Genomic DNA, 26,321 nt, shown 5'->3' on the forward strand with positions numbered 1-26,321 from the left:
GAGAGAGGGAGAGAGAGAGAGAGAGAGAGAGAGAGGGGCGGGGGAAGACGCCACCCGGCCTCTCGTTGAACTCATTTGTCAAGCCCTTGTTACGTTCATTGCCTTGTGTACGGCATCAAGAATTTCTCGATTAGCGCGAGGTATGCGGAGTGATCAAGTAGATGGGGGCGATCGTGGCCTCGTCGATTGAATTTTTGTAGTAACATAATCTCGCAAACGTGATTATATAAAGTTGTTGCAAATGTATGCATTCAATGAGCAAGTTTTATGCTCTGAGATCTGATTAAATTTCTCTGCAGTTGCAGAAGGTGATTTATACACTGAGAGAAGAAATATTTAAGGGATATAAAAAATAGTTATAATTAATAAATATAATTAACATTTATTTATATTAATATAAAATATCTCTCAAATAATTTATATAATTTTTCAAATAAGATGATTAATTTTTTTTTCAAATAAGAAATTAATTGCCAAATAAGAAAACATACTCTCTTAAAGTGAATCGGTGAATAGTCACTGATATCAGTTATAAATATAGCACTGAGCACTTTTAGTGTAACACTTATAACTGCAAATCAGTGTATATTCACTGTTTTCAGTGATGTTTTATTGATTCATTTTAAGAGAATACATTTTCTTAAAATCAAAACTTTTCACAAAAGTAACTGCTTATTCTACTTGAATAAAAGAATGTTGTTTTAAATAAATATCTTTTATTAATTTATTATTAATATCCGTTGCATGTAATATTTTATATTTCTTAAATATTTTTTCTCTTAGTCATCATCTCATTTACATGTAATTTCTCAGATATTAATATTTTCACGCAAATTATAATAAAACTTATAGGATTTTGTAATCGGGGAATAGATTCTGCAGTAATTCGTCATCCTTTCACTTTATGTGTACTATTTATACATTCTGAAAACTGAAATGCGCTATTAAAACACTTGCTATGTTTCGAGTAAAACTTACTATATTTCTAAAGAAAAAACCTTAGACTGACAGTCTATTCCTAACCTATCCAAAACACATAGTAACGTTGAAAAGAATTTATATGAAAATGAAAGAACTATGATATTCTCTCTGTGTATGTTGCATCGCATACAATGCACCGATGTGACGTTTCATGATACATTCTACGTAGATTTCTACATCAAGAGCTTTGGCTTTGGGCTCCCAGACGGATGAACGAATGGACGGATGAACGAATGGACGCGTTTGATTTTCCTCGTGTAAAAGTCACGGCTATACTTTTTCCTCGATAAGGCACGGATTCTCCGACGGCTGAAAATAGACGTTCAGTTCCGCCGGTGCTATTCTCTTCTAGGCACTTGGCACTTTGCGTGCGTAGAAGCCTATACGCTCGACTTTGTCTCTGATCCCAATTGATCAAATTAAATCCGTGATATACGTCATCGACGAGGAGGCACGAATCGATGTCGTGCGCGTGGCGATTGGATTCACGTGCGGTAGGGCAAGCTTAATGCGTGCGTGAAACCGAGTTTCGTTTCAATTGAGACGATTGCGAAGATACACGGTCGCTCGTTTACGGATGTATTTCTGCCCAAGGACGTGCGCGGCGTGAATTGTGCGCGAAAGCGCTTTAGGAAATTTATTGTCTTTATTGTGTGTGCGACTTTTGTTCGATCGAATGTCGCATAAGTCGACGTCGAAAAAAAATGTGAACCATGGCAGTATCTATTCGGTCACATTTAATAACCGTGGGTAATAATGCACTGAAAAAAATACTGAAATATTTATTTGTGGGACATAAAGTTTATCTCTATGAGATATAAGGCTCATTTTTTTGGATAAACTTTATATCCCACCAACGAATTTCCAAGTATTTTTTCTCGGTGTACACACACGAATATACTGAGAAAAAATACTTGAAAATCTACTTGTAGGATATACAGTTTACTTACACGCAGAAACAAACTTTATTTCACAAAAATGTATCTTCTTTCGCAGAAATGAACTTTATATCCCGCAAATAAATTTCCAAGTACTTTTTCACTGTGTCAGACGGTCTAATTTTGTCGAGATCGTTAAGTGACTCTAATTTAACTCGTCCTATGAAAGAACTTCGCGATAAGCAAGGTGATCTTTTAATAACAACTGAGACCCATTAAGCACGTTAACGTTAACGACCTTCTTTCGTGTTAATTAGAAAATATTTTTCCGGATTAATATAATTCCTCGTAAGAGCACATAGCGTCCAGATGCTTAAGTCGCATTCATCTCGAGCGAATACACGTGAGAGACCAGCGAGGTGTGTCTCAAGGTCGTACGTAAAACGCGATAAAAAATTGCGTCAAATTGGACGATAAGTTGCCGATAAATTGGACGAAATTTCGAGAGAGTAATATCGAGAGCAATTTAAAACGGTATAGATTTCGTCCTTTCCTCTCAATCTCCTGCGTATATTATTATTAACACAAACATGGCAAACGAAAGGGAGAGACAGAGAGACAGAGAGATATTTTATTTTCTGAAACCTGTTACGATTCAATTCTTTCCTCGTGATTCATATTTAGCGCGATTAATTCAGCGCGATTAATACGAGCGCGAATATTACGACTACGGAGTTACAAAGTTGCATCGCACGTGGTAACGCAGGAAATGAGTTTTTGCGCGGATGTAATTATACCGTACACCTTGAAAGGCATTACGCGATCGGCGTTTTATCCTCGTGGGTGACTACCAATATATATCACAAGTAACATTTTCTATCGGAGGAGCCATCGTGACGCCACACACGTTGGCAATCGGCTATACATAACTGGACGGGTCAAAAATTGATGAAAATATATTCCCCGTGCGAATTTTCCGCCGCTGTATGTCAGAGGAGGCAGGAAAGAATCATTATTGTTTTCCTCTCTCCCACGAGCGACCTCCGGCTTCATAACGCCTCATTAGCAAACGCGCTGAAAGCACGATGATTATGTAAATGTACACATGACGAGAATAACAACATATCAATTATTAATGACGCCGGATAATGGGAAAAAGTATGTCACTTTCGATCGACATCCCGTGCGAGCCCATTAAAGCGGAATTCGCGCCACTCGATTCCTTTTTCATTTTGTGAATGCGGAATTTTGAATATTACGACGGAAAATATTGACTAAAGATTTTACTGAGAGATAACGCCGGAAACCCGTGCGAGGGAAAATTTTGAATATTACGACGGAAAATACTGACTAAAGATTTTACTGAGAGATAACACCGGAAACCCGTGCAAGGAAAAAACCCGCTGGAAATCTCGAGCAAAGATCTACGTGAGCAATCGTTAAAGTTAGATTTTCGTTTCTTTCCTTAACGAAGATGACGGTTTCACGTGTTGTGCTGAGACTATTTTTGCCAATTTCTTGGACGACTGCACGGTAATGTTTATATAGAGATTGTTTATACAGGAATTGGAATAATTAATATTAAACTGAGAGAAAAAATATCTTCATCTTTGACATGTTAATTTTCCAGTAAAATCATATAGCTTTAAATGAAGAGAAGTGACTCGTAAAAAATATATTTTATACGATTGAACAAAGAAACATTGGTGTACTTATTATTTGCAAATAATTTTCATTAATAGAAAAGATATTGGATTACGAATATAATGTTTTTAAATGTCGGAAGAAGATATCGTTATCACTAAAATAATCATATTATAGGATTGTTATAGTATTCAACTTAAGATTATAGCATATTGTTGAAATTCAGAATATTAAAATTCTTCTAACAGAATATCCTTGCTTGTGAAACAATGATTATTAATTTGAGTATATTAGTTTTAAATAAATACTAAATTTTTTTCCTTTGTATTTATTCGGTGGATACCATAATAACATATTGACTTAAATTCAAATTCTTTTATTTAAATAGACTTTCTTTTATTTAAATAGTTGTTTTCATGAAAAGCCATGATCTTAAGATGTATATTTTCTTATTTGAGAAACATTTTATATTAGTGTACTAGTAAATATATGTCATTAGTATCCATCAAATAAGTTTTTTTTCTCAGGTATTTATTTTCTCACACTTCCCACCGTACACTGATCAGTAAAAGATGCAGGAGAAACGTCTGGTTTTAAGGCTCCTGGTCTCTCGCATTGTCTACCTCTTTTTAATGATGTCAAAAGCGAGAAAATATATGCTAAAAATTCTTGCAAAATATGTTAAAATAAAAATATGTATCCATAAAGTAACATTTACAAACAATTAAAAAAATTTGTAAGATATTCCGTGCACTCTCTTTTTGTTCTAACAATCAATAATTTATCGTAAATTAATGTGACGTACGATTCATCTTCTTAACCTATTTCTTTGCTTATTTCTATTCAGGTTAATTTATAATAAATTATTGATTGTTAAAACAAAAGAGGAGTGTACGGAATATCTTACAAGTTTGTTTAATCAATTGCAAGCGTTACTTTATGGATACATATTTTTACTTTAACGTATTTTGCAAGAATTTTTAGCATGTATTTTCTCCCTTCTGACGTCATTAAAAAAAAAATAGACAATGCCAGGAGCCTTAAAGTAAACTCTCGACTATCCGGAATTAATTGCACCCGGACTTGTTCTAATGCTTTCACGGGTAGCCGAACTTTCACCTGCAAGTCGGCGAAGTCGAACGCTCAGGTTGAGCATCTCATCCGATCTACGGCGCAGTGCCACGCAATGCAATCAATCTCACGAATGCATTAAGTTAAACACCGCGTGAAGTTATTATTTCAGGACGCGCGTTGCGGTACGTCAAGTTTCGAAACAAGCCTGTTTATTCACAAGAGACAGTGCACGTTATAATTTCGTCCACTGCAGCCGTATAATTCACCTCAAATGAGCGCGTCAACTCGATTCGAAAACTTCCTGGAGGAAATCCCGGGAAAGACGGCACGGATATTGATATTACATAAAGTTCACTCGCGAATGAAACGATGAATACTCCGAGCGGACTCATCGCGACGATTACTGCTGATAGAGAGATATAATGCGGCGTGAAATACAGATATATGTTAAAAGAGAACGCATTCCGCGAGAAATGGCGTGTCTATACATACCTCTCGGTATGAAGATAAAACGAGATTGAGAAATATATATTGATAGAAGGTGCTATTGCACACGCGGGATCTCCAAGGAGATCTTGTTTATCTCGCAAACAAATTCACGTCGGAATTAGAATTAGAAGCAACGTAGCTTCCTGATGTACTCCTGGCGACGATGTAACGTATCGCGTACGTACGTGACCGGCAGAGATGTCGCGGATAATATAAGCGAACTCGGGGGAAAAACCTGCTCGTCGTCATCTGCATACGCGGTAAACACGAAGTTAACGAAATAGAAAGAAAGAAAAAAAAGCAAAAAAGAAAAGAAAACACAGACTGTGGTGCAGTGTCTCTCAATATTTTTTGCAGTCGCGAGCCCTTCGTGGCGGATGCAGTTTTATTTCTTGGTTACTTTCCACTTGTTCTCGTCTGGTATCACTCCCGGTTTTCCATTTGTTCACCAGCGTCGGCCGACGTCAAGAGGAAAGGGAGACAATCGGAAATGCTCGACGTTCCACATTTGTGGTTTTTTTTATGTATTTTTTTATTTCAGCCTGTGAAAGTGTACGTCGTTCCGGCCGGTTCCGGGAGGCCATGTGGCTCATATGTTGATAACCGTCGCCGCGGCACGACGATAAATTAATACTCGGATCGTTCAATTATTCGATCGTTTCATCAAGTAAGGTCGCCGTTCGCGTTATGGTCGTGTTCCCCGGCTTAGCGCGCGAGGATCGCTTAAATTCTTGTCACGAGTGCAATCAGATATGCAGCCGGTGCAGCCTCAGTTGCTCTCAATAATTGATGCGCCCCAAGTTAACGCGGGATAACGCCGGACGTAAATTTAAGCTAGAGGCTATTTCGACGAGACAGAGACGTACGCGATCCTTTTTTTATTTTATATATTTATTTCTTTTTTGTTTTACGACGACTGTCACCGTCGCACGTGTGAGCGTGTCGAATATCGGCTTTGTAATTTATTTATATCGAGTATGGGTTTTGTAATAATTCAACTAAGCTCGTGTGAACTATGTTGCGTGAAGGATTTTCAATTTTGTTTCCTTCCCAATCCTCTTCGTTTCTCCCCCTTTCTTATATTTTTATATCACGCCGTGAAAGTGCATGTACGTGTAGCGGGTCGAACACGAGGGTGCACTAAGAGGAAATTTCATATCTAAGAAATAAAAGATATTTATTCGGTGGATAGTAACAACATATTACTTGTTCCGATGTAAAATATTGTTCAAATAAAAAAATACACACATGTCATTACATATTATTATATAATAATAATATATATTATCTTCAAGTTTCTCACGAAGGCAATTATTTGTTCTATTTAAAATAAATGAATTTAGATTTATAGATAAATATGTTACTACACATAGAAAAAGAATATTCTCTTGTTTGAAAAATATTTTTATTTTTAATATGTAAATCTTGAAATGAAGTTACGCAGCGTTAATGAAGGTAAATTATTTACATTAATAAATTTTATAATACGTGTGTATATATATATAATTTAACAGAGAAAAATATTTTTTATTAAAAATAATTTTCATAAGTGGGAAGCACTAAATATTGGAATGGAAATATTTCAAATACCGAAAGATATTATTATCAAAATAATCATATAAAAGACTTCTTATGAGACTATTATAATATTCAAATAAAATTATGATATTGTTGACTTTAAAATCCTTCGAACAAAATTATATTATCGTTGCTTATATGAAACAATGATTGTTAATTTGAATATATTAGCTTTCAGGAGATGCTAATTTCTTTTCTGTGTATAGTGAATAAACTGTGAATAAATATCTTTTATTTTTAGATATTTTTTCTCTCAGCGCGATTGAAAGTCGACATTGGACAGTCGATCAGAAGAAAGCGGAATGATCCAGCGCGGATACATCGAATATTTTAAAGAAATACCCGCGCATATACGCGCGAGCGTGTTCCACATGCGAATGCTCGCGTGTACGAATTCGTGGCCAATGGCATTCTCGGCATCACGTGTCCACGTGGAATTATTTCATTCTTCAAGTCAACCGGCCGCCGCGTTCCGGAGACCGGCCAGGCCGACCTTTGGAATTTCTCGTGCACGAATAAAGGCGATAAAAAGAAAACCTGAAAGCAGCACTTAGCGCGTTAATGCGCAGCGCTAAACGCCCGGCGTTGAATATGCAAGCGCGTGGCAGAAGAATGAGTATCTCGGTACGAAGCCTTCATGCCTTCTCTCACGAAGGAATCGGAACACGGTCAGTCAACGGTTGCTGGCAGGCTGTCGGGATTTCGCGCCGTTTGTGCGCCGATGTAAATTTAGATCGCTGTATGCTCGGTTTCGCGAAAATACGCCTTCCCGCTAAACGAAAGGAAGGAAGGAAGGAAAGTGGGCAGGAAGGATTGGGAGGAAGAGACGTCGTAATTCAGCAAATTAACGAAACGAAAAATTCTCCACTAAAGAGAAACTCGAAATCTTTCATCGTGTCTTAATATCACAACGATAAATTAATTTCTCCTGTTTTCTTTCTCTTTTTTTACGAATTTCGTGCCGATACAATCGCGTTAATTTGGCGTGATCCGTATCCATTAAAGAAAAACCACATGAACTTGTCGTGCGTCATGTTGACGCACGATAAGTTCGCAATCAATAAGGTGCTATTTTCAATCGCGATTCCTTCAGATTTCAATTGTGCGCTCGTGTGCGCGCAATAAGCGCAGTGAGTAACGCGAAGTAGCTTAAGTTTGTAGAGTTTTCAACGTCACTTGAATGCACGGCGATTACTAATCCTTGACAACGACGAAGCGACAAGGCAAGCGATAATGACTTTAGGAAGATTCGCAAAGGATAAGAAGCAAAGGTGATGAATACACGTCGGGGGAAATTAATAACGCCGTCGTACGCCGTGACGTATCGGACCGACGTTCCGCACGGTTGCACCGAGTTAGCTTTAATTAACCCTTTGTGGCGCGTGTCGTCAGCAATTACAGTGTAATTTCTCGGCATCGTGAATGGGGTGGAGGCACATAGGTAAACGCTCGGGATTTCTCGCTCGTATTTTCTCCCGCGCACACTAAGATACTTGAGAAAATTCGGCAGTTATAAAGTTTATTTCTATGAAACACGTATATTTTTGTGACACGAGGTACACTTCTGTAAAATAAACTTTCATCCAACAAATAAATTCCCAACCAATTTTTTCGCAGTGTTATTTCGGCCGATGTCGAGTCGCTTTCTCGTTGCAATCACGCGACGATCCCTACGAGGTTTCCACATCGACTCTGAATCGCGACGCTAAAAAAAAAAACACTTGAATTCACTTGTGGAATATAAAGTTTATTTCCGCGAAATAAGGTATATTTCTTTGTGAAAGATGAAGTTCATATCTATGAAATACAGTTTATTTCCAGTAAGAAATCTGTCTCATGGTTCTGAACAGGAACAGGTTAATCCTAATCGGTTATCTGGTTTATGTAATGTGATGTTTTCGGATTCTAATTATTAATAATCCAGACAGACTGTCATGATTGTCATGATGTGAGACAGTCGATGATCGAAATTTTACATAATTCTTTTAATTATATTTATACTTAATTTAATTATACTGTACTTTGAATATATATATACTCTGTATTGAATTATTTATTAAATTTGTACCATACAACACAATACAATTTACGTACAATTTACGTATTAGTCTGTTGAAGTTTAAGCAAATTTTGATAATTTTTTTTCGTATTTCTATTTTATCATTTTATGTGGTAAATATGACTGCAATCTGATTAGTCATAAAGGACTCAACGAATTTCGTGATTTAGAATGCTTAAAACTGCTGTAAGATTTGCGTACATCAATCGGGAAAGGTCCTAATTATTAACAATTTTCATTATTAATAAAGTCCTGATACTACGCTGCGTTACACGACTTATCAGGGTCTGATTGTATCACCTTACACAAAACAGATTAGGATCAAACTAATTCGAATTGATCAAAACCATGGGATCAGAACTTCTACAGTTGAATATCTCTGTCGAAATAAATTTTATTCCCACAAATAAATTTCTAAGTATTTTTGTTTTTAATATGGAAAACGAAATTACGTAAATGACATGAATGCGTCGTCCGAATAAACGGACGGGCGGACAGACGTACGCGTCGTCGAAGCATGTAGTTTCACTAAAACTATCAATGACGAGTGCGCGACATGCTATATTGTTACCTATCGAGCGCGCTCTTATGTAATTACAAAATTTACGTAACTCAAAATACCGGGAACCGCGTCAATGGCGATTGCAATTCGAAGAAAAGATGAAGAAGAAAAGGACAACGCGGCCATGTCGCGACTCAGTTAATGTCGGTGCACGATTTTTCGAAATTTCGCCCACCCCAAGGACTCACCAAGGATGTTTTGGCGATCGCACTGGCGTCGCTGTAGGATGTGACTTTCACGTAAGGACTGGAGCTTGACATCGGCACGGTTATCATCTTGACGCCTTCCGAATCCTCCCAGTCGCGATAAGCCGGTTAAGCTTTATTTGCTCGACCTCACTGGAATTCACTTACGCATTCTACCGCACTCACTCGGTCGTTCAGGCCGCGTGTTTGTTCTCAACAAGTGGATAACATAATTTTAAATCGTTCGTCCAGGTGTCGTCGACCTCACACACGCGGACGACGCACTTTTCGGGGCCGAGCGTGCTTCTCTCTCCGTTGAGCTTCGTGAGTTGTCGAGCGTGAAATTCACGTAGTGCCTTTCCGTCAGAAACTTTCCTTCGTCGTTTCGACCACTTCCTGTCAAACGTTCTCGACGATGACGCCGATGACGGCGATGACGACTGCTACTGATAGCTACAAGTCCTTTTGAAGCGACATGCTGAATATCAATAAGAGTGCTTTCAAGAACTTGCAAACGGATCTGCACGACAGCGTATAGCCGTGAAAGTTCAATGCCGATAAGACTGAGCGAGGAACTTGCAAAATCGTGCGAGTTTTTGCGCGTCAGGAAGATTTCACTTAATGGTGAGCCAGACGCGCGAGCTAGACTGAGAGAACAAAATAATAAAAAATAATAAAAAATATCTAGAAATTAGTAGAGATATTTATTCCGTGAGTATACTAACAGTCTATTTACTTGAACCTGAACTCCTTCATTTAGAATAAACAATTACTTTCATGAAAAACTGATTTTAAGAAGATGTATATTTTCTTATTTGAAAAATATCTTATATAATCTGGGACAAGTAAATATGCTATCAATGTGTGTGTACCCACCAAATAAATATTTACTATTTTTTAAATATTTTTCTCTATTAGTGTAGGCACAACTCGTTTCTGCAATCGTTCTCTGTTTATATCGACTAGTGCTCAATCTAGTATAATTAATAATGACAAAAATATCAATTTTCTGTACAATCGGAATATTTAATCCAAAGCTGCAATTAACGCCGGAACAATTGACGAGCTCCTCTCATTGGCGCAGAGGTGAAGTCAAAATTCAGGTTTCATCACTGTCACAGTTATTTTCTGGCAGCGTTGCACGGGCGCGTTCGCGACGTCAAGTAACCTGGGCGAGTCTGGTCGCGATCTGACATGCTTGTTCTCCTCGACGGCACTGTGAAATGTTGTTTTCGCCGTTCGCGTTAGACCGCGTTACGTCGGACGTCGCCTTCGCTGACGGCCGGGCAAACATAGACTGACGTATTAGAGCGCGGCAACGCCACGAGACGAATGAACCTCTCTCGATTGGCTCTGCTCGTGTGTGCTGTCAGGTAACGCGGTCCCTGGTTAGCATGCCCAATATTCCTCAAACCTTTTCACATATGTGGAATCAGTGGTGTAGCCAGCAGATGGCTCGGGCGATATCGCAAGCACAGCGGGCCCACCATGGACTTGATTGGCGAAAATATTAAATTCCAGATGTCTGTGCGTTTGAGTGGCAGAGGAAATTAATCCCAGGGTATGCCCGTGAACTTGAATGATGAGGAAAATGGTATTTTTCTCTGCACACTGACTTCTGAAGTAAAATCCCGTCGAGAGACAAATTTGGCGATTTTTTTATAGCGAATACGAAAGATTGACATCTGATAGCTGTATCTCTACATAATGAAGCGTTATTGTATATAATTCTATATGTTTTCTTCTTTTATGTATCTAAAAATATTATTTTAGAGTTGAGCGCCGTTTCTTCGGACCACTATTGTAGCGTTATTATGACCTTATTATGTCATTGTTATCGAACAAAAGATATTCAGATAGGCAAAGAGGTAGTGCAATGATTAAAAAAGGGACCTAAACTCCTGGACAGGAAAGATTCTAATCTTACCCTGGGATATTCTCTTAAATTTCTTCGAAATGATTTTTTATTCTATAGAATGAAAATATTTGCTTGTATTCGCTTATATTTCGTTTCAAATTCCACTTGGAAAATTATATATATTAAAATATTTAATGAAATGAAAATAAAAAAAATCGTATCTTTAAAAAACAAAATTAGTAGGGAAAGGGTTGAAATTTGTCAATTTCCCAACAATGATCGATCGATTGTACGCCATAATTTCCCAAGAACGTTAGACTCATTTGTTCGGCAAATACCAGTTTCATTCTTCACTGTTACCTTGCGGATCCTAGATACGTGCCTAGCTTAACTCGAGAAACCGTCATCTGCGCGTTATCATACGTCCTCTCGTTTATGTGGCGACCCGTCGTGATTTACATACCCGTATTATCACAGCGATATTTCTTTCGTAAGCGGAGATGAGGCGACGAGAAACGGCATAGCGTGCTCTGTCGTGCTAAGTGCAAACCGTGCATAATCGATATGCGTGTTCGCCCGATCGTGAACGGCGCGGCTTTGCCACTCGAGCGGTTGTGTGTCCGGAATGAAATAAGAATATCAACGCCCGCCAGTGAACCATGAAAGGTCCTTTCGTTTCTTTTTCTTGTAATTGCGTAAGTCGCACTCGCGGTAACTGCTGTTACGCCTGGCGAAGGACATGTAGCGCGTCATTTTTAGTGACTTGTGCGATGTTAATGAACGGTGTGCAACGGATTGAAATGATATATACTCGCTTGTCCGTTTATATGCGACATTAGATAATGCTGAGGAAAATTCAAAGCGGCCTCTCTGAAGGTTCTTATCTTACACAGAGAAAGAAATTTGGTTGGATTAAACAAATTCATGGTAAAATATGAACGAACCCGAAATTCCGGTTGAAGTTAGCAAAATTATGTTCAAGTCAACGAGATTTCTGGTAACTTTAACCGGAATTTTCTGGTTTGTTCACATTTCATCAGAAATGGATTGATCGAAACTTTTTCTTTCTGCGTAGATATCCTTAATTTTTACACGGTTCCTAACTAAAATCGGAATGTAGAATTTCTTTAACGTGTTTATCTCTCGTTACTTTCTAATCCTCTAATCGTAATACTGAATATTGTTTAGTGTTTATTTCGCGTTATTTTCTAAACTTTACATTATTAAATATTATAATTTTTCAGAGAAAAGGCAGAAAGAAAGTTATAGCAGCTATTGCATTGTTGTTTCGATTATTGACGATATCTTTTTGTAAATGCTATCTATACTATTGTTTGCTTTTCTTTTTCTTTGTCTTTTGTGACCTATTAATTATTACGACCTATTATCATTATCATCTTTGTTAATACATTTTTTCTTCACTTTCATGTTTCAGCTAACAATGAATGTATTTCTTATATATTTTATCTCTCTCTCTCTCTCTGGTTCTATTTTCAACATCTTGAAAAATATATCTTGAAAAATAAAATATATCTTGAAGCGCATTCTTTCATATCATAATATACAAAAAATGAATCATATTTCCGACGGCCATCACCGCGTGTATACAACACACGAGATGACCGGTCACGAGACGGAAAAATGCGAAACCGCCGGAGGGATTAATAGTAATAGCTCACGGAAAAAGCAAGTAAAAATAACGTTCTTGGAAAATTCCAAGACTATATTCTGCTTCACGTCACATGCGTCGCTAGTAAAAACCGGCAACGAAGCAAATATCGACGGTAACAGTGAATAGGCTACGCCTTCTATATTGAATCAGTACATCCATTAAAGATTGATTAACATCGCGCATGTATCAGGCATGGATAATAATATACGAAGAGCCCGAATACTATAACGACATAGTATACTTCCGTTCAAGCTGATTTTTTTTGTGTTGACTCAAATTTATCTATCCAAAAGTCGCCTGCTCCTTGACAAAATCGAAGTTGCACGGCCTCAATCACTGCTCCGCGAAAATTCTAGTTCAATCGAAAAATTTTTATGAATAAAATTGTCAATGTAAAAATACAATACCCGAAGTAATACAATTGTATAATAAAAAACACGAGAAGTTGCGCGGTAAACGTAACACTGAACAGTCTTGCAATAGTTAACAAATGCATTTGATCGAGCGCTTTAATGCAATATTTGGTAATTAAATATGGTAATATACAGAGATAAAAAAATTTATTTGTGGAATGTAAAGTTTATTCACAGAAATAAACTTTATATCCCACAAATAAGTTCTTCAGTGTTTTTTTTCAGTGTAGCAGTGTTTTTTGCACAATGTAGTTACACCCTCTGTAGTAATAACTACAAAATGATTGGCGAAACAAATTCTACATTTAGTTGGAGAAATTTGGTTTGGTAAATAATACCAAATAATTTGTTCAAAATTACTAATCAGTTTGACTATTACCAAAGTGTTTGGTATATTTATCACATAAGATATATATTTATCACATAGGAAGTATTACTAAACAATATAATTTTATTTTACAAATTGCTTCGAAATTCACTTATTCTTCGTACCACATAAATTGGTAATAGTCACCAAGTGTTAGCAACAAACATCAAGTTTTGGCAACAGATGCCAAGTCTTGCTAAGATTATTTTTGCCAATAATTATTTGTTTATATTCACCTATATATTTAGTTGAAAGCATCTAGCACGGTTATTCAGAATTGATGGTTGTTGCTAAGAAGCGCACGATTATTATTCGCGTTTTGCGCGCAAGTTATGTTATGCGAAACAAGCCGGCGTCGTGGATCATTCTCATTCTGCAGATACTTGACGTGCATATTTCGCGCGGAAATGCAACGCGGGAATGCGAAATAAGTCAATCACCGTTAAGTCGGGCGCATATTTGTTTCCGCGTTGACGCAGCGGATCTAATTTTGTTATGTGTAAGAGGGGACACGCGCTATACAGCACGTGTTTATTATATCGTGATACGCTCGCGCTATCGCACAGACACTGACTCACGACGAGAGACAAACGGCGGGGGGCGTCTCGTACAAATTCGATCATAAATGATTATTGTTCACAATATGTGAGACATCGCACCGATTGCGACACTCGCAGGAGTCATGTTCTCAAAACGATCGCGATATCAGATAAGATTAATCTATATTTTATCCCCTTTCCCGAAAGCGTAGGAAACGCGTTTATCCGCCGCAACAACGCGATCGATTAACCTTCCCATTTTTTTTTACTCATCGGCTTTACGTAACACAACCTCGTGCCACGATGTGTTCCTTTTTCTCCTCCCTTTTTTCTCTTTCTGCCGTCATTCCTGTCACAGGGACGAACGTGCAATTTGGAATGCACTCCGTGCGATTTCGTTTCGGGGAAACTCCAAAGCGCTTACAGAGCGCTCGTGAGCACCATGGTTGGGAGATTTAAAAGAATACGCGATACGTGTGCTAATGCAATGCGGCGCGGGCCGGACTGCACGTGTGGAATGTATAAACTAACATTTTATATTTTATCCCGCGGCGGATAAACAATGGAAACTGACGGTTTATTTTTATTGTTCGCCTGCTTAGGCTGTTTATAACTCGTTTAAATACTGTACGCACAGCACCGGCGTTGTTTACACGCAAAAGAAGCCCAACACACGCGCGGACATTTACTATCGATTCAGCTGATCTCTCTCGCGACAGGTAACAGCGCCAAAAGGTAAAATAAATACAATAACTACGACGGACCTGCGTTGCGTAACCCGGCGGCCGAATGTTTATTACACGTAAACAGCTGCGTGACTAATAAAATTGCAAATAGGCGTGTATAAGCTTCACGTTCATGGACGGCATACTCCGACACAAATAAAAAAAAATGATGAAATTTGTAAATATAAGACGCGCGAATAACGGTGAATGTAGTAATCAATTCGCGACTTGATTTCTCTTCCCGATATCAAGGATTTCAATACTTTTTGTGGAGATCCGTAATCTTCGATATAGGATTGATTTTTCCAATCTCTTGGTGAGTCAACTAACAATTAAATCATATGTCTTTGTCTAATTTGAAAGAACAACGAAGACAAAGATTCAATTGTTAGTTGATTTATCAAGCTGAAAAAATCGGTCCATAAAGTCGTGATATCTCCCAAAGAGATTCATAATGTCAATTACTTTTCGTTAGAAATAATTTCCGGACGGGTTAAACAATGGGTTTTAATAAAAATTTTAATATTTTTTGGATAGAAACACACACACATAGCAATCCGTAATCTTGTGTATACAGAGTTGTGACAATTACCAGAGAGATTCTTAACACCAATTATTTGAAGATAACCTAAGAACGAATTAAATTTCTCAAAGTGATAAAGAACAATTCCCTCGTCTCTTGCTTCTTTCTTTTTCTAAAAAAGTTTTTTTTCCAAATTTTCTTTCTTCCCTTTTCTAAGTCTCTTTGCGATATGCAGCGAAATATAATTCCAAGTCGCGTTGGTTTATATATAAAGTTCGCGCGCAGATCGCGGGCCAAAGATCAGATGGTCGCGTTTTAGCGCTAAAAGTGACGTACGAGCAGGCGGCCAGGTTTATTCTCTCGGCGCGTTCGGCGGATCGCGCAAAGGAGTGCCACTCACCGAAGGTGCACTTTTTTCTCGCTCCTTCTCACGCTGCTTATCCAAAAATCTTCAGCAGCAGTAGCAACAGCGGCCTAAAAGTCGCGCGCTACTGTTCTCTCGATCGACTTTCACTACGCGAATTCGCGTGGCGAGGCGGGACGGGACGAAACACGCGAGGCATCCGATTTAAAGATCGCGGTCGGTCGCTCGCAACGATGTTCACGCGGCGCAACACCGAGAGCGAGAAAAAGATATACGATTTCGCGGATTACCCCGATGCAAATCGCGCGACAACAGCTAATGATCCGCGGACGATAGTCCTGGCGATCGTTAAGGACAAGCTTAATAATAGTCGCGGCGTGCCGACGATATATCACACCTAGATGCACCACGATTGGCTGCCTAGCGAGCGGCGATTTCTCGGCGATTGGCCACTTTGTACGTATATCGTGATCGCCAGGACCGCCGCGCATAGAGAATGCACGCGCCGAGAGGAGCCGCGACAATTACGATTACGCGTGAGAACCTCGCAAAAAGTCGCACCACGTACGACCAATGTGCGACGTGACCGGCAACGATTTCTAGTAGCTGAGCAAAAAAAATGAATAGCATTTGGTGATAACAAGTGTATTGTCAAAGTGTACATAAATGTGTGAAAATATCGTTGCAAATTTATAAATTTTCTCTTTCGACATATGATATTAATTTTCTCATTATAATTGACATCATAAAGGATATAGCGGTTCTGTATTTCATTAGAATAGTTGGATGTAATAATCTTCTTCCGTTGGAATTTTAATAGCTAGGGAAAGTAAATGCTATCTGATGATAACAAGTGTATCGTAAAAAAAATACATAAACATGTGAAAATATCATTGCACTCTCTATATGTAAATTTCTTGGAGTGAAATTTTACTTGGAGAGGAAAGACTGGTCATCGAGTCACTCGAATTCAAGTGATCTTTCAAACATATAGAGTGAATTTTGCAGTCTGAATTGTCGAGTGAACATTTCCAATCGAAATTGTGGAGAGTAATCTAATGCGATCCATTGTCTTAGAACAATCGATCGAAATATTCACCCATATGGAGTCAGATCCACTCTAAGCTTAAGTGAAACATTCATTATGGCTTTGAGTGATAACATTGTTATTTTTCATTCGTTTTGAATGAGATTTCACTCTAAGAAATTTGAAGAGCAAGCTACATAAATTTTGTGTGTGTTATGTATGTATGTATATATAATACTTTTATCATAAAGAGCAACTGATGTCTTTTGTTAAAAAAATTAAATAATCTTTCTTCCTTAGAATTCTAATAGATAAGGAAGATAAATGCTATTTTATGATAACAGTGCCGAGATGAATGAAACTATTATCTATAAATACCTTTGTTTATCAATTTATTTGTATAATTTCCTTTCTTCGTCTATATTAATTTTTATTGATTCCAACGAAAATTATTATCCTTTTTAATATTCTAAAAAGTAAAAAAACGACAGATGACAGCTGTCTTCTTTATGATATCAATTATTATTGAAAATTAATATCATACAATCGAAAAGAAATTTGTAAACATGCAATAGCTTCACTTATTTATCTACATCTTTGTGACATAGTTATAATAAAATAGCATTTATAATATCAGAAACCGAACAGTTGATCTGTCTCGTTCGTTCGAATTTTAAGACGAAATACTCTTTTTTTGGTCGAACATCAAAATCGGACACGTGCGATTTCTGCCCGTGTTTTTCACGTACTTTCAGCATATTCTGATACACCGAAATCATTCGCACGTACGAAAGTATGATATACTGTTGCGTACGTGAGAACCTTGTTTACGCGGAGTGTCCTCACGCGTCCACAATTCTCAGCCGCGCCAAGTCACGAGAAGCCGCCTAATTCGTAGGAGATCCTTCGCGACATCGTGATAACGAGCTGCTATGCTAATTGCGATTTCAAACTGCGAAGCCGCGATCGCGACATAATCGCGATAGCGATCGTCGGTTGTGGAAAAACATTGCTTCCTGTTTACGGTGCACGCCAGGTGTGCGACGCCGCGATTATCGAACAGCGACCGACGATTCCCGTCTGCGCGGCGCATACGTGTGAAAACATAACCTAATTTCACGGAAACGGCGAGCGTCGTCGTAAACAGCGGAGCGCAATGCACGGCGAACGGGAAGGATCATCTGTGGATTCTTATAAAAGATCCTTACCTTCTCGCACGAGTCAGGATCGTGCCGATAAGTCCACACCGAATGATCCGTTTTGCGTTCGTAGGAGTCCGCTCGAAGAGGAGAAGGAGGAAGAGGAGGACGACGACTATCGAGAAGACCAGGACGCGGTCTTCCTCAGCAACCTCGTCCTTATTCACGTCTTCGTCTCGATGTCAACGTTCGTTCTCCTCCACGTCGCCCGCCGCATCTCATCGGCCGACTTACGCGCGGTGCATCGGTACATCGGTCAACGGATGCGCGGGTTCTCGGGGTATCGCACGCGAGAAACTGGGACTAATGCGCGCGCGCGGCGCACGTACGTGCGTACATATGTCACCTACGTAACACCGTCTGTCACTAGCAAAACTGGCTGTCGCGATCGTTACGGCGGCCGACTTGCTTTTGTTTACCCGCGGCCTCCTGTCCCCTGTGGCGTCGAAGAGACGATTGGAATGGGAAAGAGTGTGTGTGCAGGAAAGAGGGGGAAGGTGGGAGAAGTCCTTTCGTAAGAGAGATGTTCGGGACACAACAGGTGGATGTCTTGAGCCTTTAGGTCCGATCTACAATAAAAGTTTGCCCGTCTACATTACATGGAGTAAGCCTGAATTAAGTAGTAAGAGCTGGAGTAAGGGAATAAGTGAAATAAATTATTTCCATTCCGTCTTACTCCTACTCCTTACTCCATCTATTGTAGATCGGGCCTTATAATTTGCGGCCAGAGACAAGCAAGACGTTAGGTCTGTTCCTTTTCGAAGAACTTCTTGAAGCGGTGTACACTGGTGTGACGAATAAAGTGAAACAAAATATATTTGTTTCGTTCTAACTTATTGCACTGGTATACACCGGTTCTAGATACCTATTATGGACTTCTTCGGAATCAATTCCGATTGGAAACATTCAGTTATTTCCTAGATTTCTATTGTCTTTTCTAGAAGAAACGGAATTATTCCGATCGGAATTGATTTCGAAGAAGTCCTTAATAGGTACCCAGGAAATTCTTCGATAAAGAACAGATCCTCTATTACTGTTTTCGGAAATACACCCATAGATCGCTACGCAATTAAATACGGTAAAAGTACCTTAAAAAATATCGGACCCATGTCCGAATATTTCGTCCAGTTCGTCTTAATTTCTGAGATATTAATTATTGAAGTTGAATCACGGAGTTCGCAAAATGGTTTGAATCTTGGCTAAGTGATTGGTTGTAGAAGGTTCGAGTCTTGGGTGGAGGCGCTGTTTTTAGTTCCGCAGTCTTCATTACGAGCCGCCACCATACAAAGTGACTATCGAGGTAATGATGACGATGTGATACTAAGTTAAGTTTATTAAAATTAAAATAATATAAAAATAAAATTAAACTAAATTAAATTAAATTAAGTTATGTTAGGTTAAGTAAAGTTAAGTAATTCCTTTGTAGCGCTAATAAATTAACCATAAGAACTGCGTTAGAAAATAAGAAATGTGATATGTAACACAGGGTTGTATAGGCCTAGTCCCTAAAACCCAATACAATTTATGTACTCCTTTTATTCAATTAAAAAAAAAAAACGAGGTAATGATGGATTTAACTAGTGATAGAACTGAAGTAGTGATAGTTTCAATAATAGATAAAAGGTCGATTCCCATATAGCACAAATCTCTAAAAGATTTCTTAAAGAGTTCCAAAAGAGTTCCCAAGTCCTCCAGAACACTTTTAGAATTCTTTAAGAAGTCTTTTAGAGATTTGTGCTATATGGGTTGTTTCAACTTTTTAGTAAACTACCTGGGCCCCTATTCTTGAAATAGTTGCGTATACGTAAGTTTTACTGCGCAGATTTAATCATACTATAAAATAGCTGCGCAATGAAAATTACATATACGCAAAAATTTTAAGAATAGGGGCCCTGAGGCATTTTTTTGTTTGGTGACCACGATACCGTTTGGTTGGTTGGTTTAGTCCACTTAATGCTCGCAATGCCTCGAGCAACAAAGATAGAATGGTTGCGTTCAGCAGAGAAAACTGCTTTGCAACTGTTGTAAAATTCATGAATCTGATTGGAGTATGCTCTTAATTTTGGTTAAATCCAAGAGCAGGTACCAATCAGATTCACGAATTTTACACAGTTGCACTTTCTTTGCTGAACGCAGCCTGACGCTCGCGGCGTTGCGAGCGTTAAGTGGACCAAACTAACCAACCAACCGTACCGTAGTTATGAAACGAAAAACGCCTCTGACAGATAAATCATATGTTTGTTTTCGTTTGTTTTTTTTCAAATTGGACAGAGATAAACACATGATTTAATCGTTTGATAACTTACCAAAAGGTTAGACCAATCGGTCCTAAGGGGCCGATTCTATAACATTTAATGATGTCGTTATGTATCGCTGCGCAGTTATTTCATAATACAAAAAATCTGCGCATTATACGTAACGATATCGTTAAAAGTTATAGAATATACCTCTAATGGAGCCTGCATACAGGACGCGGTAATGCTTGCCGCGCGGCAAAAGTTCGCGCGACAGCCAATCAATATGCTGCTTTCCGTAATAACCTTCTAACTTTTACGGAAAAACAACATATTGATTGGCTGCCGCGCAGACTTCCGCCGCGCGGCAAGCATTACCCCGTCCTGTGTGCAGAAGCCATAAGCGTTGCTTCTATTTCTCAAATAGTATGATCCAAAGATTGCCCTTATAGAAATATCATACTAAGAATCATTGATAATTATTTATTTTCAGTATTAAAAATACTGGATAATAAGTAATTATCAATGATTCTTAGTATGATATTTCTATAAGGGTGATCAAAAGCGTTTTTCCTTTATGTATAAAAACTTCGACAAAATTCAACAGGCTGCAATTTCAATAAAAATAACAATAGTGAAACATTTTTGAAGTTTCTATTTTTTCACAAATGTTAAATGCGTAACGTTACTGTTGTTTATTGTTAAAATTTAAATCGAGTTAAATAAAACATTAACTGTTCAATTTTTAAAATCTCATCTTTTAGTTGGCTTTACACTAAAAATTAATTTTTATCAAAGATGGAGTAAATATATTTTAAAGAGAAGACTAAATATTTTGTCGTACATTGGTTCGTTCGTATACTGTAAGTGATCAAAGTGATAAAGTTAAAATGCCATTTTTGTTTCAACATTAAATAATTCAATGAAAAAAATTGTTATGTGTGAATAAGTAAATTAAAGGGAAAAATTCATACTTTCAACTAATTTAAATTTCTTATCTTTGACATTTTGCTTACAGAGTGAACTCAATAAACTTTATAAAAAATTGTAACACTTGACACACACACACAGATCTTGATTTATATTCATGTGTGTGTGTGTAATTTTGTAAATACTAATTAAATCTTATATTCGACAATATATATGAAAACAAAAGATATTAAACTGTAAAATGTCTCTTGAACCATCTTATTATCTTTATTATTTTTAGCTTTATTAGTTATAGCTTATAACTGTTTCATACAAATAAATTATATATTTACAGAAAAAAAAAGATCGACAGATTGTCTTAATGTCTGTTTTATTATTTTGTTATACAAGCAGCTTATTTTAATTCGATTTTTACCTTGTTATACAAGCATTTTGGACATGTATGGACCATCAAGTTCATAACCTAATTTTCGATAATAATTACGAGTGCCTACACCTGAAAGAAGAAATGGTTTGTTTCTTAAGAAATAAATTGCTAATTCAATTAATTAGTGATACTTATTAATAAGAATTAATTTTTACATATGAAGATTTTGATATTAAAGATGGATAACTGTTTCATACAAATAAATTATATATTTACAGAAAAAAAAAGATCGACAGATTGTCTTAATGTCTGTTTTATTATTTTGTTATACAAGCAGCTTATTTTAATTCGATTTTTACCTTGTTATACAAGCATTTTGGACATGTATGGACCATCAAGTTCATAACCTAATTTTCGATAATAATTACGAGTGCCTACACCTGAAAGAAGAAATGGTTTGTTTCTTAAGAAATAAATTGCTAATTCAATTAATTAGTGATACTTATTAATAAGAATTAATTTTTACATATGAAGATTTTGATATTAAAGATGGATAACTGTTTCATACAAATAAATTATATATTTACAGAAAAAAAAAGATCGACAGATTGTCTTAATGTCTGTTTTATTATTTTGTTATACAAGCAGCTTATTTTAATTCGATTTTTACCTTGTTATACAAGCATTTTGGACATGTATGGACCATCAAGTTCATAACCTAATTTTCGATAATAATTACGAGTGCCTACACCTGAAAGAAGAAATGGTTTGTTTCTTAAGAAATAAATTGCTAATTCAATTAATTAGTGATACTTATTAATAAGAATTAATTTTTACATATGAAGATTTTGATATTAAAGATGGAAGAGCTATGTTTATATTTTTATCTACAACATACCTGAAATGACAGAAATCTTGTGAGATTCATGTTCCTCTTTAGCAATTCTTTCAGCCTCTTGCATAAGCAAAGTCCCAAAACCTTGATGTTGGAATTTTGTAGGATCCCGAGCGCTCACAGGCACAACACTGCCATAAACATGAAGCTCTCTTACTATAGAAGTTTTTTCCTTTAATTCTGATCTATAAGACAAATTAATTATAATTTTTCTTTCTGAGTGTGTCATAAGATTTTTCTATATATATAACTTCTAAGATATATAAAAATTATACCTAAACGTTCCTTTAGAACACTTTCTCAGCCTGAGTAAACCAATCAGAATATCTTGCATAGGATCTTCGTACGATAAAAATGTTTCCCACCCGTTACTAGCCACATAATCACGTCTTATAAGCTCAACTTCATATGGTTTCACTTTATGATGTATTTCTTGTATTCCGACCTCGCGTGTCCTAACGTCACGACAATCTGTACCCAGATCCTTCATTCTGGCTAAAGCTAATTCGCGAAGATTCCCATGTTCTACACCAGAACTATTTCACAGAAAAAAAGTAAGATTTATGTAATCTTTTTTAAATCTCATTAATCAAAGCTTTCTTATTACATTACAATATGGATTAAAGTTTCTAGATTATTATTAAGTAACAAATTTTCTTACATTACAATATAAATCAAAGTTTATGTATAGTTCAATAATTCTTAAATATCTTCTTCTTTCATTCTGAAATTCTACTATCTTTGAATTTGATATATTTACCTAACCAATGGCATAGGTATATCGCGTTGCACGCGATAGACGCGAGTCCACGGTGGTATCAGAGCCAGAATACGAGCTATAAGATCAACAAGCACGCTAGGTGCGTAACTTTTATATCTGCCGGTTTTCCACAACTCGTACAAGCCAGTACCACGTATAACCAGTGTCGGATAAATTTTTAATCCGTCCGCTCGAAATGCGGGGTTTTCGAAAAATTCCTGAAACATATGTCGATGTAGACATTAATAAGAAATATAATTATGCAAATTTAATATTTTTATTCACAACTTAAAGACATTACTTACGATAAACTGACAAATGTCTCGTTCAATGTCAACATTTGGCAAATCTGGCATCATGTGAGCTATCACTTTAAACCCAGCATCCTTTGCTAGTTGAAAACTTTCACACACAGCACGTACTGTGTGCCCTCTGTTGGTATCACGTGCTATATCCTCATATACAGACTGTACACCAATTTCCAAACGTGTACATCTGTTTGATTTTAGATTTATTTGATTATAAATATCTCTAATTCCGATTATTTGACTATAAATATCTGAGATACAAAAATGGAAGTACACATACCCATAACGTAACATATCTGAAAGGTGTTTCTTGAGACAGTAATCAGGCCGAGTTTCTATAGTAATACCAATACATTTTGTGCGGCTACGTTCAGAAAACTTGACTGCTTCATCAACGTTACTGCTTACATGGCCAGACAATGCATCATGTAAATTTCGTATGAAATAATCCCTGTAATCCTCTGGCAAGGACATGAAAGTACCTCCCATGACAATAAACTCAACTTTGTCAACACTGTGTCCCAACTGTTTCAACTAAAAGTACAATACAAAGGATTACATAAAATATACATTATTATAAATATTATAGATATTAATGAAGATAATGTCTTTAAGCAGACATTAAGAACAAATTGAAAATTATTTAGTACTTGTGAAATGCTAAACCAACTTGTTCAACACGATGTCTAGTTTGCAAGAAAGGATCATATCTTGCACGTATTGCTCTCATTGATGTAGGCTCATATCCAGTATAAGATTGTGTCGAGTATTCAAAATCAGAATCTGGTCCTCCAGGGCAATACACACAGATATTTCCTGTCATATTAATATGTGGACATCTGTGAGGTTTGCACATTACTGCTACAACAGCGATCTATAATGGTCAGATTATTTTATCTTTGTCCTATGCTGCAATTACTTGTCAATAAATAATAATATAAATAATACTAACTCCGCTAGCTGTCCTCACAGGTTTAGCTTTCAACTTTGGTATAAGTATATGCTTAGCATTACTAGGTACTGCTGCTATAATATCAACTAATCTAGGAGAGGAATCCAAGCCATACTTTGAAGCTATTCGTGTTTTCAATTTGTTCAGATCAACATCTCGATTTTCATCATGGGCCTTTAATAACTCTTGTATAATCTCTCCAATTGTTATTAACATAAGCTCTTCCTTACTCTGCTCAGAAACTGAAAGTGCAAAGGAGATATATATATATAATATAAAACAAAGTTAAGAAAACAAATGAATGTTTATATATATATAATATAAAACAAAGTTAAGAAAACAAATGAATGTTTAAATAAATTTTTATGTAGCTTAGAGTTAATAAGTATTATACGTACGAACACGTTTCTTCACCATGATTGTAAACAAATCTAAACGTTGAAGATAAACACACACACTTTAATTACTTTTTATTATATATTAGAATTTTATTTTATCAAAATGCTTGTATGTTGCACAATATTTCAATACTTTGCGAATTCTTTAATTGCAATTTATTCTAACTTCTATATAAATGGTCTGTTTTTTTCAGCTGCACTGCTGACAGGGGATACAAACTCGCTCTTGTAAAAATTGGATTCCGTTTTTAGTGGCGTCCTCTGAAATTGTCTCCGGATGTAGGCGAACTAAACGGGTGACGTCATGCGAAGTGGGGATACGCGGCAATGAATATGAACTGGCGCGCATAGGCAGACGTTCTTGAAACGTTTTAGCGAGCAGTAGCGAGCAACTGCGAGCAACAGCGAGCAACAGCGGGCAACAGCGGGCAACAGCGAGCACTAATATAAAGCAATAAATATATATATTATCTTATTACTAATCATTGTAGAGTAGTAATAGTGTAGTAATAGTACTAAAACAATTAGCTAAATCGTAGAAGTAGCAACTACAATACCTATACAATAGCATACAACACATACACACACATCCACACATATCACTCATACACAACTGTATACGTGCCATACGTGCATAAGTTGCTTGTTATTGCTCTCTATAACGTCTGCTGTGCGTGCCATTCATACTTCCATTGGCGCGCATCCCCACTCCGCGTGACGTCACCCGTTTAGTTCGGCCACTTCCGGAGACAATCTCAGAGGGCGGTAGGTGTAGGTAGTGCCACTTACCAGACGGGAGTTATTACCCCCTGACTGCTGAACTGGTGCAATAAGTTAAAGTGAGACAAGTATATGTTTTCTTACTCTAACTTATTGCACCAGTTCAGAAGTGCAGCTGAAAAGAACAGACCAAAAGATACATTTGCAATACAGTATAAAGCCAGCGGCACACGATGCTTGTTTTCATGTTGAATTGCTTGCTGGATGGAAATACTCTGTTCTGATTGGTGCATTTCTGAAGACGGACCAATCAGAATAGAGTATTTCCATCCAGCAAGCAATCCAGCACGAAAACAAGCATCATGTGCCGCTGGCTTTATACTGTATTGCAAATGTATCTTTTGGTCTATTCTTTTTAGCTGCACTGCTGAACTGGTGCAATAAGTTAAAGTGAGAAAACATATTAACAACATATTTATAAATTTAATAGCTCATTTTAATGAGCAAGATATTTTATCATAGAGTGCAATTAATTCAAAGTATTATATTAAAATATATTGACACGTTTTTTTTATATTAGAAAAGCAACTAATATTATAAATAAAAGACATTATTTTAAT

The 26,321-nt window shown here is 37.0% G+C and overlaps 2 protein-coding genes across 7 annotated transcripts in view; both read right to left on the reverse strand.

Annotated features, from left to right (window-relative positions):
* Positions 1-18,583, reverse strand: part of LOC116848955 (TBC1 domain family member 4) — a 27,242-nt gene extending 8,659 nt beyond the window's left edge. The window contains exons 1-2 of one of the 5 annotated variants that reach the window (XM_032825622.1): positions 10,466-13,788; positions 9,454-9,912 (exon numbers count right to left, since the gene is read on the reverse strand). In XM_032825622.1, coding sequence (XP_032681513.1) covers positions 9,454-9,540 — 87 coding nt within the window. In that variant the 5' untranslated portion in view covers positions 9,541-9,912; positions 10,466-13,788. Of the gene's footprint in view, positions 1-9,453; positions 10,098-10,465; positions 13,789-15,947; positions 17,312-18,146 lie in introns of those variants that run through there. The other 4 variants (XM_032825621.1, XM_032825624.1, XM_032825625.1 and 1 more) reach the window with 4 other exon arrangements.
* Positions 18,584-21,654: 3,071 nt separating this feature from the next.
* LOC116848980 (elongator complex protein 3) lies at positions 21,655-25,230 on the reverse strand. Of its 2 annotated transcripts, XR_004379042.1 has the most exons (11): positions 24,982-25,230; positions 24,584-24,825; positions 24,302-24,505; positions 23,912-24,165; positions 23,629-23,818; positions 23,324-23,541; positions 22,839-23,099; positions 22,567-22,748; positions 22,339-22,419; positions 22,028-22,108; positions 21,655-21,797 (listed from the first exon to the last, which is right to left on the reverse strand). XR_004379042.1 is itself a non-coding variant. In XM_032825674.1 (10 exons), exons 1-9 carry the CDS (start codon positions 24,998-25,000, stop codon positions 22,343-22,345), a joined length of 1,647 nt encoding a protein of 548 aa, XP_032681565.1. In that variant the 5' UTR covers positions 25,001-25,230; the 3' UTR covers positions 21,966-22,108; positions 22,339-22,342. The 2 variants fall into 2 exon arrangements, 1 of the variants encoding a protein (XP_032681565.1); XM_032825674.1 differs by lacking the exon at positions 21,655-21,797 and having other exon boundaries at positions 21,966-22,108.
* Positions 25,231-26,321: the final 1,091 nt, after the last annotated feature.

Source organism: Odontomachus brunneus, unplaced genomic scaffold (genome assembly GCF_010583005.1).
Source record: "Odontomachus brunneus isolate Ranch 3 - 2012 unplaced genomic scaffold, Obru_v1 Obru_scaffold_103, whole genome shotgun sequence".
NCBI lineage: Eukaryota > Metazoa > Arthropoda > Insecta > Hymenoptera > Formicidae > Odontomachus > Odontomachus brunneus.